This window comes from Benincasa hispida, chromosome 3, assembly GCF_027475165.1.
Source record: "Benincasa hispida cultivar pf3 chromosome 3, pf3_genome.v1.1, whole genome shotgun sequence".
NCBI lineage: Eukaryota > Viridiplantae > Streptophyta > Magnoliopsida > Cucurbitales > Cucurbitaceae > Benincasa > Benincasa hispida.
In genome coordinates this window covers 57,970,132-57,988,334 of record NC_143480.1, presented here as the reverse complement: position 1 = coordinate 57,988,334, position 18,203 = coordinate 57,970,132, and the positions used below count along the sequence as shown (strand labels likewise).

Sequence of the window (18,203 nt, the reverse complement as noted above, 5' to 3'; positions counted from 1 at the left end):
CTCTGCCATATTATGTTTCTCTGGTGGTTGTTGTTGGCGGCTATCTCTCAGTCTTCATCGGAACGTTCTCTCAATCTCTAGGTCATAATTTGCCAGAGATTGAGAGTTGCAAAAAAATCAGAAAAATTACCGTTAGCACACTGAATTGCCGAAGTCCCCGGCAACGGCGCCAAAAAATTGATGCGTTATTTATGTTGAATTTGTGGAAGGAATTGCAGTGATGGAAATGGGTTGTGCAACAAGTTTCTCAGCAGAATCCAAGTATAAATTCTACTGAGTTTCTTGATAAGTCCAGGGTCAAACTCAGGGACTAAGGAAAACAATATGCGATGATAATTTTTAAGATGACTTTGCGGTAACAAATAAATTAATGATTGGTCGGTTTGTAGTTTTCGGTATAAAAAGTATGCAGCGGATTTGAGAAAAGATTGATTATGCGATGGATACACTGAGTATGCGGGGAACGGGTTGTGAAGGTCTTTAGCTAGCGTTTCCCGAGAATGCGTCAAACTATGCGATCATGCTACAGTCATGCGACAACAAATCATTTTCCAATGCAAATGCAGTAACTCCTAATTCTCCAACGCATGCAATGAATGTGATAATGTCTATAGAGATTATTCTTGAGTCTCTACTTCTTGCCTATGCGATGATGCAAGATACACACAAAGACAAGGTGACCGCATACAATCATAACCTATCTCTAGGATGCATGCGATGCGTTAATAGCAAACAGTGCTTATTCCTAAGCTTCTATCTCTTGATTATGCATTCTAATCTGACTCTCCCAAGCCTAGATTCTAACCTGAATTTTCCAAACCTAGATTCTATCTTTAGACTACCTTTCCGAGTATCTCTAATAGACGAACACATACATAATACAAGATAACCGCACAGCATGAAGATCCCCAGTTATGCTAGCTAAGTGTTTCTCAACCCATTGGATAGATTTAGCTACTCATGCATAATAAATAGAGAGTGAATAGATATAAAGAAGTAAATTCCATTTCTATAGATAAGTTCAAAGTACAAAATGATAATGGAAGATAGAGAGCCTAGTAGCAATCCCTTGCTTCCCAAGGCTTTTACACTGTTAACTCTATTTTTGTTCAAAAAATATTCCTGCTTCTGCAAGAGTTGGCCCTCTCTCTGATCTCGACACTTCCAACACTCTTTCGAGTTCACCGGAACGATCTCTCGGTACAATCTCACTTCTCTCGCTTCCGCCTTCTAAAATAAAAGAAAAACTAAGTACAAAGCTACTTCTAACTACGGAGAAAATTATTTAACTGTCGAACTAGACGAACCCCTTCACTGAAGGTTGCCTTTGGTATTTATAGAGCTTCGGGGTGATAAGCTTCTTCTCTCTTATGATTGTACTGATAGGATAGCATTAATTCTCTGTCTGATTTGTCGAATATTTGTCACCGAAAAGTTGAGTGTACTTGCTACAATATTTCGTTAGCGGCTTGTCAACTTAATTCGAAATCGACCGTCATCAGCTTTCTGTCCCATTGTGATTTATTATGCTATTCACTCAGATGTGCCCACCAAGTTGAGTCAGCTCTATGCGGCAACCTTTTTGGGCAGCAATTTGCAAGCGCAAATCACCACAAAGCCTTGCGATAACGCTGCGCTCGACCGTTGATTTCTTGTGATTGCATTTTTCACCTTGCATTAATGCATATTCTACACAAAAATACACAAGTTAACTGTTTTAATGTGATGGACGCATGCGACCGCAATTTGTGAACTTAATGCTTTTTGGACGCAATCTAGTACATTTTTATCAACACAAACCTGTATAGTTGAATAACTTAGCACTGTAATAACATGCATTTCTGCCCGTTATCAAAATCGATGACCAAAAATTTTTCTGTAGTGTTGCAACACTAAGACACATCGTTGCAACGCTCTAAGATGGAACAAATTTTTCGGTTCCGTGCGGTTCAGTTTGTGGTATGGCTGGTTCACGTCCATTTTTCTTGGTTCGAGCGATTCGAGGGTGGTTTGGGTGCTGAGCAGTCCAGTTCGTGCAGTTTAAGACTCGACTCACTTGTTTCAAACCAGTTTGGCTATTATTAATGTAAAGTTAGAATTTTGATTAATTAAATTAATATAAATATTATATTAATTTAATTAATGGTTTAGGAGTCCAATCTTGGTCCATAAATTGCTATTTAAATTATGCATTTGATGTATGTCTTAATTTTATTATATATGTTATAATGTATGCCATAAAGTAAAATCCCACAATAGGTTATGCATTATTTATATTATAAATGTTATAATATATAGTTGCATGATTTAATTATAACATGTTCATGCATCATATAATATAAGTGTTATAATATATGTTTGAATGCATTAATAACATAGTCATGCATCATTTATACTATAAGAGTTATAATATATAGTTTGGATGTATGGATGTATGTATGTTATTAATTATTTCATTACTTTAGTATATAAGTGTTATGTATGTTTAGTAACGGAATGGGAATTGCATGATACATGACACTACTTTAAATAATTTTATAAATGTTATAATTTTATTAAGTATGTCATTCGATGCAATGTATGATTTTATTTGTTTCATTTATTTTATAATTGTTATAATTAAATAAAATTAGAAATTAAAATCAATAATTCAAAATTGCATGCAAACTTAGGTAAAATCATTGTTTAAAATAATTTCAAAATATGATTCATATAGACTAAAGATCACAAATTTCTAATGAAATTAAAAATTAGTTCAATCTTTTTAATCAGCTTAATAGGGTTAAATTGATTATAATAAAATATTAAATTTGTAGCAAAAGTATTTATGAGGGACCTTTTATCTAAGGCTAGTTTTGTATAGGTTGGGGTATTTAAGTTGACGGAAACGGAACACCCCTATTTGGGAGTTGACTTGGAAAGGTAAATTAGATAAATTTGCTACAAGCATGCAATTGTTGGTTAAACTTTGTTAACGTGTTTAACGAACATTAACCAAAATTGTTTAACTATCCAAAGAAAATGTTACTATTGGGAAAACTTAAACAATCACTTAGTAAAAATAACTAGCTTTATTTTTCTTAAGTTAAATAAACCCTAGGTTTCTAAAATACTCAAAAGGAGGAAAAAGATGTATATGATATGCTAAATTTCCATTCACGTTTCTCCCTTAATGTTCACACTGTGAGATTCATGCTTGGCCTCGAGGCACACTAGGAGCTTCCCCCTTCGGATGGTGTTTTCATGGGTCAATATCAATGTGAATGGAGAGAGTATTTATAGTAAGTGAGAGAGGGATATGTGTCAATATGTCCTACAGTCTCCTTCATTAGTTTGCACCGTGAGATCTTATTGCATGATCTTGAGGCGCTCTGGGAGCGTCCTCCTTCGGATGGTTTGTGCATTAGGTCAATATCAAAGAAAACTCCAGAAATGGATAGAATCGCTTTAGTTTTTCCTCCAGTCGGTTTTTCCCTTCGGTCGACTCATTGAGGTGGAACTCTAGAGTCTAAAATGAAGGGCCACACTTACGAGAAATTGTTAAGCTAGTTGATGATTTCTTGACCAAATCAATGATGACTAAATGTTCCAAGGGTATAATAATTAGTTGAGAATGTCTCAATTAAGTAAAGAGATAACTGGCTACCCTTCAATAGCTTTTGTCCTAAATCATTGAAGCATCATTGCAAAAATTAAATGTTATATGGGGTTCATGTAGTCTTTGTTAAAATTGATTGGATGTTTTGGAGTTATGTTAAAATCAAATGTAGATCAATTTGTTTCTTTTCAAAAGAAATGTTAAACTGTATTTTTCTGTTAATTGCCTTTAGTAATTTGACCGGTTTTAATTATATGACTTGGAAAGATTCAATTAAAAAAAATTTCATGGTTAACAACCTCAACATCGTCTTGACTGAGGATTGTCCTCAGTTCCGACCCCTGATGCAACACGAAATGTTCGTGATGCATATAATGTGGACGAGGGCTAATGATAAGGCACGAGTCTACATTTTGGAAAGCATACTCGCCTTAGCCAAAATATTTGAGAGTATGGTCATTACATTTCAGATCATGCAATCAATACAAGAATTGTTTAAGCAAAAGTTACCAATCCCATGTATGGGAAAGAGGAAGACGGTATTCTCGGGTTACATAAAGATTATAGGTAGGTTAAGGAGACAGCCGAGAGTAGGTGTGTATTATCCCTACTAAGGTGATTGACACACCCCCTCCCAAGCCTTAATCCCCAAGACCGGGAAGGGAGCGTGAGGGTAACTAATAGTACCTTAAGACAACATTCATATTCAATATTCCCCCCATATTTATTATAGACTTTAATAGGTTTAGAGTATTCCACCTATCCCTCAATATATATAGTTAAATTTTCTCTATCCTTTGTTACATGATCTGAGTTGTGCCCTGAGAGTTTACCAAATCCTGAGGTGATGGTGAGTAGTAGACTCCTCTTCGAACGCTCCGCTTTGCTACTTGGGGGGGGAAGTATAAGAAAACATTTTGAAGAGTGTGAGCTACTAAGCCTAGTGAGTCGTTTTTCGAAGACAGAAATCACTTTGAAAATCATCATTTTTGGGAAATCAATCACATGATAATAATCACAGTATAACTTATGCATGATCATGGATATATTCATGCAATCAGTAACCTTTATTCCCATGCTACACTTGGCATGCTGTTATCATGGATACATTGTCAATCATCACAATCCCCTATGGAAACCTCCTATAACCCACTTCCCGCCAATGTGCACACCGACTATTTCTTTATCCCGCTAGTCATGCTTAGGTACTTGACTATATTTCCCACCGACCGAGGCCGACTATATTTTCCTACCAAGCACCTTTTGTTAAGCATGCTAACTATGTACTCAGGGTATAATCTCAGTTTCCATAACCATTTCACAAACAATATCATGGCAATCATCATAACATCATAAGCATATATTTTGCACTTACATATGCATATGTTCACATATCAAATCATAAATCTACGTAAACACTTACCATATGCATTTCTTCACATATCAAAGCTATATAAACACTCACCGTCTGAACATGTTCCACTAATATCACCCTTTTGACTACTCTCTTGTAAATTTCTCCATATAAATGGAAATTCCTTAGTTAATATTTGCTATCTAAGTAAAAATGTTAAATTTTAGCTAAAATATCACCATTTATCGAAAATACCAGCTTACCCCATACCTTTATCTTTGGAGGCTAAAGCAGAGGCGCGTTTACTTATGTTTTCTCGTATGAATCTCTTGTCTTCAGCTATTGGGGATCCCATTTCCAAAATATCAAGGTTGGTCCTTTAGAGGTTATTTTGGCCCAAGACTAGGCAGCTAGCATTGGGCAGTGGCACAATGGGTGTAGGGCGTCACACAGGCGTGCGCGCTGGGGGATGCGTCTGCGCGCTGGCGTGCGCACTGTGCGTTAGGGCTGAGCGCTGCGTGCGGGTGGTGTAGGCTGACGCACGGAATAGGCAGTGGACGCAGTGTTGCATGTGTGCAAGGTTGGGCGTTTGACTGCCTTCACTCACCAACGCAACCCTTTTTTCTCTCAATTTCGCCTAATAACTTAATTTCGCTCCCTAAAATGCTCTCAGTTTACGACTTTGAGGCTGGTATGAATAAATTCCCTTGCCCAAGTTCCCTATTTACAGCCATCTCAAGTTCACCCCAAGTTGACAACACATCTACTATTTGGCTAACTTTAAGGCTGCCAACAAGAAGTCTACTAAGTCTACTCCTAGGATAGCCTTGTGCTTCAAATATGGATAAAATTAAAATTCAGTTGCAAATTTTAATTAAAATGAAGTTAAAAATTATTCATGAAAAATTCAAATTAGAATTGTTATTGATTCAAAATTCATTTAAGTATTTTAATTAAATTTTATTTAGAGAATTCAAATTAAAAAAATTTTGAAATATTTTGAAAATTAAATTTGAATAAAATTGAAATTGAATTAACAAATGTGAATTAGAACTAAATTAAAATCTATTTACATTGAGATGTTATTTTAGAAATTCAAAATTGAAATTATACCAAATTCATTTAGATCAAATTGAAGGACTTGACACTATATTGATATTCGAATTTTATTTTAGAACTTCAAATTTAAGATATCTAATTAAAATCATTCAAAAATCAATGAGGAAACAAGATTGAAGTTCTATTTGAAATCTCAATCAATATCTATTAAAATTAAATTAATTAAATTCTTTGATAAATTTTAAAAGAAATGAAATTGAAGTTTTAATATAGAAATTTTAAAACTAAACTAAGATAAATTCATTCTATTTAGAAATTTCAAAAGATAAATTAGATTCATTTGAAAAACCAAATTGAAAGTAAATTAAAAGTTTTTCTGAAATCTAATTAAAAACCATTTCGACATTTTTTTAAAAAAAAAAATATATATATATATATATATATATATTAAAAAAAAAAAGTAGAATTTGAGGATTAAAAAACAATATAAATAAATGGTCAAAATAATAAAGATGAAAAGTTGATAAGATCGACCATTTAACTTTACCAATTTTTAACTCTCAATTCCTCTTTACTCTTTCCTCTTCCTCACCACTATTTCTTCTTCTCCAACCTTTTCCTCCTCTTCTCTTCAATTATCCATGGAAGGTTGTTGCCCAGATGTTGGACCTTTATCGGAGTGGGCAACTCATGAGGTTCGCCGGAATCAAGCTTCATCTATCGGAGGTCATTGTTGGTTGTGGGTTTCTCACGGGATGTGAGTTGCTCGCTGTTCACCGGAAACAGCGTGAAGATTGGGTCTTAGTCGGAAATGTGGGTCGCCGAATGGTCTTTCGCCACATGTCGTCGTTCGTCCATCAGAATCATTGCCACCTTGCCGGAGTGTTTTCGTTCTGCTTGAAATTTGCCATGATTTTTCCTCATTCTTTTTCTCAGTGTCTTCACCTAAACTCTACTCTCTCCCTCAATCCCCAATTTCTTTCTCAATCTCTATATTCTTTCGATCTTCTAGCTCTTTTCCTCCTCCCCTTCTTTTTTCTTCCTCACCTTTCCTTCCACCATTGTGATCAAGTAAGGGTAGCGGTTGAGATTTTTCAGTGAGATCAAAATGGAGAAGAAGAACGTTGGAGGAACGTTGGAGGATTTTTCAACTCGCCCACCAACTTTAAATATTGATGGAGTTGAGTTGGTATATTTTACTGATTCACCCCAATTCACCCCAATTCAACACAACTCTCCCTTCTTCCCATGTTTTCAATGATTCTACTATCGGCTCACTGTCACACTCCGAAAACTAACTTCGAGCTCCGACAACCATCTTGGATGACAATTACGGTGACGAAATTCGGACTCCGATAACCACCTCCGATGATAGCTCCGACGACCAACTCCGTAACTCCGACAACCAATTCTGGCCTCCGACAACCACCTTGACCCAACTTCGACGATCAATTGGCTCTGACAACAAACTCCAATAACCAACTCCGATGAAAATCACCTTTGAGCGAGAAACTCCAACGACCAACTGGGGGCTTTGACAATCACCTTCAACGATAAACTCCAACAACCAACTCTAATACCACCTTCATGCAACTAACTTCGGACTCCAACAATCACCTCCAACTACAATCTACAATGAAAATCATCTTCGATGATTAACTTTGACGACCACTGTCGCCCGACCAACTCTGGGATTCGAAAATCACCTCTAATGACAAACTTCGACAACTAAATCCAATACACGTACATGCAACCAACTTCAGACTCCGAAAACTACCTCCAACTACGAACTCCAACAAAAATCATCTTCAATAATCAACTTCGACAACCACTTCCGACTACTATAAGACCGATGACGGTTAAAGTATATTATAGGATTGTTGATTATATAAAAAATATTATTTTGTCTATATTAAGTGTGATATTTATACGTAAAAATTTGTAAAAAAATATTTTTATTTAATTGAACATATCAAATGAGTGTTAAGAATATTTAGATGGAAAGTATGTATGTAGTTGAAAAGTATGTAACATATAACAAAAAAACATAAAATGAAAAAAAAAATTCCTAAAATATTTTCCAGCAAAATTAGTGGAAAATAGAGATTTGTTTTGTGATGATCCTCTAAATTTAGAGGAAATAAAAGTGAAATTGTTTGAAGAAATGTGGTGACATTCTATTGGTTGTTATGATGATGAGAGAGATTTAATTAAAAAAAAATCATGGCATAGTAAAAATGTAAAGTAACAATAAGAAGAAAAAAGAAGAAGATGATAATGAAATTCAATGAAAAAATTAGCTAGAGTCAAAAAATTTCATTTCGCTTTGGTTTCTCATTTTATTTAAACATATTTCTACCATAAATATAATGGGTTAATTATTGTTCATTGCCCCAAAAAGAGGGAAAGAAAAAAGGAAAATTTTAAATTTTAAAAAAAAAAGTGCAATCTATATTTTATTCAAACAAATATGGGTAGAATTATTAAATAAAAAAGTTTTAAAACAAAAATAGTAATCATAAAAGCATATTGTTAAATAAAAAAATTTCAAAAAAAACTTTCATATGAATTCCACAAACATAAGAACTCTAGGAGAAATTTTGAGTCAATCACGAATCACCATATCATTTACTAAATTAATGACGAAATTTCAAAATCATCAAATTTGGGGCAATTCTAACGACGTTACATGTTTTCGTCACAAGTGTTGCATCTAATAAAATTAATTTCGCCCAATTTTGCATTATAGTTTGAAACTGGAACTCTTCTCATTAGACTCCTGAAGCTTTTTGAAGACACTCTTCCAAGACTACTTCAAGAACGTTCCGTGTTTTTCTTCCTTTAAGTCAAACATATTCATTTAACCAAGAGATAATCAGATGATCAAGTGTTAGAGATCAAACCACATCGCATCAAATCATTGTCAACATCAATACCAACTCAAGTTCAAATCCAAGAATTATATTTATCCAAAAATCTCGTGCGGACAATATTATCTCAACTCTATACCCAAACAGCCCCTTAGAGGCATGAGGAGAAGAGGAAAAAAAATTAAATTAATAAAATGAAATAACATTAAATAATAAAAAAAATGAAAATGAAAATAAACAATCAACTAACAAATAAAGGCTTAATATTAAAATTAAAAAGAAATTATGTTAAATTAAAATAAAATAAATACATGAGAAAAAAAAACTGAAGCTATTGGTTTCTCATTTTATTTAAACATATTTGGATTAATTATTGTTCATTGTCTAAAAAAGAAAAAATTAAAAAATTAAAAAAAAAATGTAATCTATATTTTATTCAAACAAATATGAGTAGAATTATTGAATAAAAAAGTTTCAAAACAAAAATAATAATCATAAAAGTATATTATTGAATAAAAAAGTTTCAAAAAAACTGCATCGATATATGAACTCTACACCTAAAAACAGATATATGAATTCCATAGATATATGAACTCCAAGAGAAATTTCAGGTCAATCACAAATCGTCTTAATGACGAAATTACAAAATCAAATTTGGGACCAATTGACCACGTTACGTGTTTTCTGTCACAAGCACAAATCTCAACTTTAGCCACTCTTAGGCACAAGTTATATCTAATTTTGGTTAACTGATAAAAATGACGTCGATAAATTTCGAGCATTCATTGGTATGAACCGTACTATGAACTTGCCATAGACCCAGAAAAACGTGGAAGAAGAAGTGAGGAATTGGAACTCAAAAGTTCAGAGAAACTCAGTCAGAACTCTCCATTGATTCTGCAGGAAAATAAAATATGGTTTATACAAATTATCCAAAAGATTACACAGATGACTCCTCCAAAACACTTGCAAAACTAATGTATGAACAAAGCCAACTAATGACAAAGAAGGGAAAAATTTAAGCCTTCCTTCAGAAAAATGGTAATGAATTCAATTCTTCAAATATTCTACAAAGAACTCCTCACCTCTATTCATCCCAAAATTAATCAAGATTGACAAGCTTTTTTACTATATATATATATAAGATGAAAGTTCACATAGGGCACATCACAATGATCTATTCTATCAGAGGGGACAGTTTGATGAAACAATCGAACTTGTGATCAAGTCGGTGTTCACTGCTCATACCTCGTGATGTATAAATTGAGACCTGTATGCTCAAGCTCTTGAAGTGCCACCATGATCCCTCTCAATATGCTCCACAAGGGCAACGGGATCGACAAAGCCTCTACTACACTTTGGACAAGCATCGATCACAACCTTCTGCGCCCCAAGTCGATTTCCACCCCTTTCATGAACTTTTTCGACATGGTCTATTAACGATGAAACCGAAGAAAACTTTGCGCTACATTGTGGACATTGCTCAACTTGTCCATTTCCCCCTCCACCGTTGCTGCTGCTACCCGATGTTAACCAAGTTTGACTGAATTCATTTGATAACTTCGTCATGCTTGCCTCAGCTGAGGCTTTAACAGATGAGGCTGCATTAAGGAAGGCTGTAGTCCACTTAGAGGAAGATGTGGCGGGCAATGCTTTCTTAGGCCCTTTCTCTTCTTTTCTACTTCTACTTAATAGACCAACAAATGGAAAACCTGCTGGTTCCGGTTTTTTCGGTCCAGGACATTTATGGTCAGGTCCAAACCGATGCTTTAAACAGTGGTCTACCGAGCAGTCCCGACACTTGATCGTGTTTGAAAATGTTAACAATTCCCTGCAGCCAGGTACAGGGCATTTTTTCTTCTTTGTGACTTTACTATAATTTGATGGGTCACATTCAGTGTTTACATGCATCTCCCAAGTAATGTTTGGATCTTGATCTGGAATGAGACGAACACCTTTGGCACACAGCGGACAAATGACAACGGTGACATCCCATCTATCTGCTTTTGGACAACTATGCGTAGTGTAGCTACGATGCTCCAAACAGAAGACCTGTGAATTTTTTTAATTAATAAACTAAATCAAACCAGATATTACATGAGCATTAGGTACCAAACGTTGGTTATTTTTACAATTCAAATGAAATGACAGAATAATTTCTTTTATCAAGAACTATTTTGACACAAGGTATTCAGGGTTCATTTGCAACAGTAAAATCATTTCATTTGAAGGTTTAAACAGTCAAACAGAATTTAGAAACCTAAATAAGCCTGAAATGAAATTGAAATCCCTGAAAAACTAGATTCTTACAGTTAGTATTGATGAACTTCTACAGGTAAAATGGATAAAACAATGAAGTAATATATTCCTGACTCTATGAAATCCTGACATAAGTTGATAGATTGATAACTATTGCTGTCAAATCATAATTTGAGCCGTCTCCATGGATATCGAAAGAAAAAAAAAACATATCAATCAATGATACTCAGAAAACCCCACCTAGCATCCCCAGCATCCAAATGCTTTAGAAGAGACCAAAACACAAAAACTGAATCAAAATTCAAGGCCCTTTTAATAAAATTTCGTTTTTAGTTTTGTATTTTTGAAATTTGTTTGTTTTTTCCCCATTTTCTTAGCATGCTTTTCACTTTTCTTAAAGAAAAGTTTGAATTCTTAGTTGAAATCCAAAAATAAAAACTGTTTTTTTAGTTCCCAAGACTTGACTTGGTTTTTAAAAATATCGGTAGAAATTGGACAACATAACACATAAATTTAGAGGTAAAAGTAGGGTTTATAAGCAAATTTTCTTAAAAACAAAAAACCAAAAACCCACTGTTTATCAAATGTAGCCAAATATTTGAAGAGTAATTACATTAGAAAAGCTCCTAGGATCCAATTAGAACCTCAACTCACGATAGTTAACGATTCTCCATTCTATTTCTCCATCAATTTCATTTACAGGTTCCTTTGTGTACTAATGGTAGAACCAGAAAAAAAACACTAAATGCTTTATTCTTCAAGTAAAATCATCATCCAATACTTGGAACAATTAACTCCAAAAATCCTCGCAACTAAAATTTTCTACATCAGAGCAACCTAAAAAGAGCAAACCATTGGATCATCAACCAAGTCAAAACAAACATAAATTCCCCAATAACACAATTAACAACAAGAAATAATCCAAAGAACCAACTGATGAAACAAATAAAATCAATCACCAGATAGATTCATGATCAAAATATGAAAATGAAAAGAGAGAAATCAGAAACCTGGTGACAGCAATCGCAAGTAAAGGGCAAGAAATCGATCTGCTTACAATCTGCAAAGTTGCAATGCTTCCCGAGATTAGGGAATTCCGGGGTTCCCATAACCAAATCGAAACCGAAAAGAACAAAAGAGGAGGCTGAAGATTGTGAAATTGCAAAGAGATTGGAAGATTAATTGGGTGAAACAGGGAATGGGAATTGAAATTGAAATGGACTCTGAAGCTTTAAGTTTCCGCGTATTCAGAAGAACGCGAAAACCAAAAGCTTCAGAGGAAGAAGAGTCTTCCAAAAGTCTACTTCTGAATTGATTTTGACCCTTTCCCCAATTTCTCCTTCGATTATACAAATTTGAGTTTAACAAATTCCCCTAGATTTTTCTTTTTTTTTCTTTTAGTTTAAGGGAAAAAAGGGTTAGGTTGTTAAATAATAAAGTTTTTGAAAAAAAGTGACATATTTAGGATTGTTTAAAAATTATTTTAAAAATCACGTAAATATAAGATAGAAATTCAAATTATTGATAAAAATAAGATAGTTGAAACGTGGAAAAGCGTGTATTCCTAAATCGTGTATTGTATACGAGTTTTCTTAGTTAATAGAATTTTTTTATATGAAATTATACACATACGAATAGGTAAAAGAATGCATTATTATTATCTAATTGAGGAAATTAGAAGAGAATTGTGTAACATATTGTTAGAGGAGAAATTTCAGACCAACCATAGATACCCACGTCATTTACTAAATGCCCAATAATTTGAGCATTTGTCCAATTATGCCCAAATATGGCTTAATTTGAACCTAAAATGCCAAAAAAAAAACCTTAAATCCAATTAATAGGACCCAAAGACCCGGTCAAGTCCAATTAATTAGACCTAAAGATTACCCATGGGCCAGCCAAATTCAGATCCATGGGCCAACTGGGTCCAAGCTCATCAGAGAGCCCTATAAATGGGAATACTTCTTCTCATTTCAATTCCATATTCAAAGAGTTTAGAGAGGATTAATCAACTAGCAGTTGAAGATCTTTTTGAAGACACAAAGATAAGCATATTCAACTGAGAGATAATCTTATTTATTTAAAAAGTTCGTTTTTATCCAAAAATTTCTCTTTCAGTCAGGACTTAGGTATGAATTCATGTTGCAATCTTTATCCAAGGTTTTTTTTTCTTTTCTTTTCTTTTTTTTTTTTTTTTTTTTTTTTTTTGAGATGACGGTTATCCAAAATCAAACTTTACTTTTCGAAAAATTGGAGTATATAGCAACTTTTAAATTTGTATTCGGTAAAATAATAAAAATGAAACTTCTTCAAATATTTAGCAAATATGTTGTCCTGTAGGCGGACTTTCTTTCCCATATTTCAAATTTACCTATGGTTGGTTCCCCAAGATGTCGACATCACTGTTTACTTATATGTGTTCTCACATCTAAGAGATTAAAGAGGAGTTGAAGGAGTTGGTAAAAAATAACGAACCTTTAATATTAATATTGTTGTTTTCAAAACTTATTAGAAAAATATTGTTGTTTTGGGAGTTCGAGGCTAGAAGTCGAGGGTTGAGGATCCGATTAATGTAGAGGTCAAACGTTGAGAACTCGACAAACAAAGAAAAACTTGAAACAATATGTATATTAGGGTTGTCGAGGGTTGAAGTTTCGACTTATGATGATGAGGATCTCACTCTAGAAGGGAATCTCGCTAACTTTGTATATTAGGTTCCCTCGACAAGGAAGATAAGTGGGTGAAGCTAATTTTGTGATGAGGATCTCGCTGAAGGAAATCTCTGTGATGGGGATCTCACTCTAGAAGGGAATCTCGCTAGAAATGTCACATCGCTAGGAAGGCAGATTTTAAAAAAATGCTTGAGGATCTCGCTCATAATTGTCTTCACTTTCTTTACTTCCCATATATATATATATATTATATACATGACCAACGAGAAAAAAACTAATAATCATTAATGAAAAAATAACAACAATAACAGAATTTTGTTACAACTAATAACTATAATTAAGTAAGTTTAATGAAAGTGCATATATTAAAATTGACTATAATTGAATAAGTCTTAAAAAAAATATGGTCAATCTTGATTTTATTATCAACTAAATTAAGAATAGGTATAGGTCCTATCACCATGTTGCCCCTGCTCCGATTCCCCTGCGCGATTCCCTGCATGCATTGACCGACTGATTCGATTCCCCTGCTCCGATTCCCTGCATGCATTGACCGACTGATTCGATTCCCCTGCTCCGATTCCCTACATTCATTGACGCATTCATGCCCCTCCGCCATAGCCTTAATGCCTCTTCAACCATCCAAACCCGTGGGTCGAGTGTTCAACACTCGACCTACATTCTTTTAAACCGCCATCCTCTTCATTTTTGCTCACTCACTCCCTCGATAGCTCACTGCCCTTGATTTTGCTCACTCCTCTCCCCTTGATTTGCTCACTGCCCCTTCATAGCTCACTGCCCCCTCACTGCTTTCGAAAATAAGCCTTCGAAATCATCTTCCTCTCCTCCCATTTCTATTTCCATTTCTCTTCTTATAGTTCATTTAATACAAATTATTCTTACACAACTATACAGGTTCGTTACTCTACTAAATTTTTATTTTTTAAGAATAATTATAAATTTTATTTTTGTTCTTATATAATTATTTTTTTATAGATTCTATTTTTTTAAATTTTTTATAGTTGTTGTCAGATAACAAATAACAGGAAAAAATAGTGCGTTGCCACTTTGAAGGAAAAAAGAGAACTACCGTCGAATCTATGAGTTGAACTTATGATATTTGAAAAGTTTAGTTTATTTTTATGATATTTGATTTATTTAGTATTAACTTTGATGTTTATAGTGTTCAAATGTTTACTTTATTGTTATGTTTAAGAAGTTGATATTTATAGTTTAATACAAAATGATTGTGTTAGTTAACAAGTTTAGTATAGTTTCAAAAGTTTAATATAGTTTGAAAATTTTAGTTTATTCATATGAAAATTATTGTTGTTATGTTTATTGTGATAAGTTGATATTTTCTAGTATTAACTTTGAAAATATAGTTTAAAATAGTTTGAAAAATTTTAATTTAATTTAATTTTTTATTTTGTATTAAATTTGAAAAAATAGTTTTAAAAAGCTTACCTCATTTTAATTTGAAAAGTTTAATTTGTTGTTAATTTTAAAAATAGTTATAAAAAGTTTAATTTATTATTATGTTTAAAAATAGTTATAAAAAGTTTAATTTATTGTTATGTTTAAAAAGTTGATGTTCATAAAACTTAAAAAGTTTATGTTTATAAACTAAAAAATTTAATATTTTTAATATATTTCTTATAAAAAGTATAATATAAAAAATTGATGTTTGTCTTCTTTTTTTTAATAGAAAATGGCAGGCAGATGCTTAGGATTTTTGTTGTTTACAAATGGTAATATGATTGATGGTATTGATGGAGTTGGGTATGACCAACCACCAAGTGGGAGTTTTACCATAAATGTGAACAGTAGAATTGTATTTGAACAATTCATTGAAATGGTTCGGATGTTACTTGGTGTAGATATGGGAGCAAATCAGATCGAAATAATATATAGACATCCTAATCTAGAACCATAAGGTTTATGTCATTCTCTATTTCGAATGCACAACCTATGAACTCGATGTTCTCAATGGCAATGCCAGTGCCAAATCTAGTGCATTTGTATGTAAATGTAAATAGAATAGGGGTGGATCCTGATACATCATTTAACCAGTTTGAAGATCCAACTCAATGTATCGATCCTGATTCAGAGTCAGTTGCATCGCTATGTGATAATGAAGATATGGCGGGTAACAACTTGTTTAGAGACTTTAGAACAGAAACGGATGACGAATTTGAAGAGTTGGATTTCGATGGGCGTGAACATGAGATGCTTTCAGATACATTCAATGATTTGGATATGAATGTACTGGATAGCAATTGGGAACATGACCCAATTGTAGCTCCTGTGGATGTTGACAATACTCAATTATATAAAGGGATGATTTGTCAAGACAAGGAAATGTTGTAACACACGGTCAAATGTTTTGCAATAAAGTGTCACGCATTATATGAGGTTGTTGAATCTACACCGATGATTTGGACAATTTGGTGTAAGAAGTGGGAGGAAGGTTGTAAAAGGAGACTTTCGTGCAATAAAGAAAAAATCACATGGTTTGTTCGAGATCACTAAGTATGATGAGCAGCATACATGTTTTTATTCAGAACTAAGTCAAAGTCACGTGCAATTAGATTCATCAATGATTGCACTGGAGTTCTATGACGCCGTAAGAGGAAAACCATCTATCAGGTACAACTGCAGTCCGACATCAAATCAAAGTTTGGATATCATGTTCCTTACCATAGGGTATGGGAGGGAAAAAGAAAATTTTTGGCTAAAGTGTTCGGTGATTGGATGAGTCTTACAAATTGTTGCCCAGGTGGTTATATATGGTTAAGCAGACCAATCTTAGAACACGTGTAGAGTGGAGAGTTAAAAAATGCTTATTGAAGGTCATGTTATCCTAACTTCTGTATTTTGGCCATTTGGTCCTTATATAGAAGCTTTTAATAAATGTAGGCCGATAATTCAGATAGATGGTACACACTTGTATGGCAAATGTAGAGGAAAACTGTTGATTGCTACATCAGTTAACTCGAACGGCCATCTTCTTCCATTTGCGTTTGTCGTTGCAGATGAAGAGTTCGTAGACTCATGGGGATGGTTCCTGAAACATCTGAGAGAAATTGTAACACACGAAGGGGTGTGTTTAATTTCAGATCGATATGCTGGTATAATCGCAACAGTGAACAACCTAGAAAATTGTTGGATGGGACCGAAATGTCACCATCGTTTCTGCTTACATTATATGGTCAGCAACTTCAATAAAAAGTATAAATTTAATTCATTGAAAAATTATGTTTATCGTGTTGGGTGTCAGTTTCAAATTCGAAAGTTCAACAAAGCAATTGAAGATATCAAAGGAATAAATTGGAGTTGTCTGAGTATTTTTTACAACATTAGTTTAGAGCAATTGACTCAAGCACATGATGAAGGATTCAGATATGAGTGGATGTCGACAAATCTATCAGAGTGCATAAATGGTGTCCTCAAAGGAGCTCGAATATCGCCTATAAATATTATTGCTCAAGTAACATTCTTCAAATGCGTGAACTATTTCGAGAAAAGAAGAGAAGAAGAAATAAGGGATGTATTGGAGGGTCAAGATAAATACACCCGGTAATATTATTTTTTATATATATATATTTTATTAATAATTTATTCAAACATATTTTATAATACTAAGTGGAGTAAAAATTTAGGTACGCACATGAGAAAATAAATAAATGGGCTGCACGATCTAGTAAACATGAAGTACAATCATACGATTGGTATGAAGATGTGTTTCATGTGAAGACCGGATGCCATAGTCTCAATGCCAAAGGAGGAATAGGTTCGAGCGGTACTGTTCAACTAACAAGTGGCAAGCATTCGACATTCCATGCTCGCATTTTATGACGATTTGCTCACAGGACTACTACAAATTGTCAACGTATGCTGAATGTTACTCTCCTCAATTTCAACCTGTACCGCATGAAAATTATTGGATCATGCACCCTAATATACTTGTCTTATATCCTGATCCATCGTTGTTAAGAAAACTTGGTAGATCGAAAAGTTCACGTTATCACAACGAGATGGATTGGACAGAACCAGCCACTCGACAACGATGTGGATTTTGTAATCAGTTAGGACATAATCGAAGGAAGTATCCTTCAATACTAAGACAGGCTCCAGATAGTTAGGGATTGAAAAATAAATAATTTTTTTATTATATATTCATTTTATTGTATATTCAATTTTTTTGTTATAATTTATTGTATATTCAAATTTTTTATTATAATTTATTGTATATTCAATTATTTTATAATAATTTATTGTATATTCAATTTTTTTATTGTAATCAATAAAGTTTTACATTATTTTTTACCCTTACACTACATATCAACTAAATTTACCCTTACTTTTCTCTACTATTCTATTTACTT

General features: G+C 33.5%; 1 protein-coding gene across 2 annotated transcripts; it reads right to left on the bottom strand.

The window, feature by feature from the left end:
- Nucleotides 1–9,744: 9,744 nt before the first annotated feature.
- LOC120074460 (zinc finger (C2H2 type, AN1-like) family protein) lies at nucleotides 9,745–12,575 on the bottom strand. Of its 2 annotated transcripts, XM_039027591.2 has the most exons (3): nucleotides 12,151–12,472; nucleotides 10,130–10,933; nucleotides 9,745–9,778 (listed from the first exon to the last, which is right to left on the bottom strand). In XM_039027591.2, the coding sequence occupies exons 1-2, from the start codon at nucleotides 12,247–12,249 to the stop codon at nucleotides 10,160–10,162; spliced, it is 873 nt and encodes a 290-aa protein (XP_038883519.2). In that variant the 5' UTR covers nucleotides 12,250–12,472; the 3' UTR covers nucleotides 9,745–9,778; nucleotides 10,130–10,159. The 2 variants fall into 2 exon arrangements, with proteins under 2 accessions (XP_038883519.2, XP_038883518.2); XM_039027590.2 differs by lacking the exon at nucleotides 9,745–9,778 and having other exon boundaries at nucleotides 9,911–10,933; nucleotides 12,151–12,575.
- Between the last annotated feature and the right edge of the window lie 5,628 nt (nucleotides 12,576–18,203).

What these genes read in the sequence shown, in the direction of transcription:
- LOC120074460 (XM_039027590.2), bottom strand. Translation starts at nt 12,249, where the DNA reads ATGGGAACCCCGGAATTCCCTAATCTCGGGAAGCATTGCAACTTTGCA. An exon ending in CTTGCGATTGCTGTCACCAG is followed by an intron (nt 10,934 to 12,150) that starts GTTTCTGATTTC and finishes AAAAATTCACAG; the next exon opens with GTCTTCTGTTTGGAGCATCG.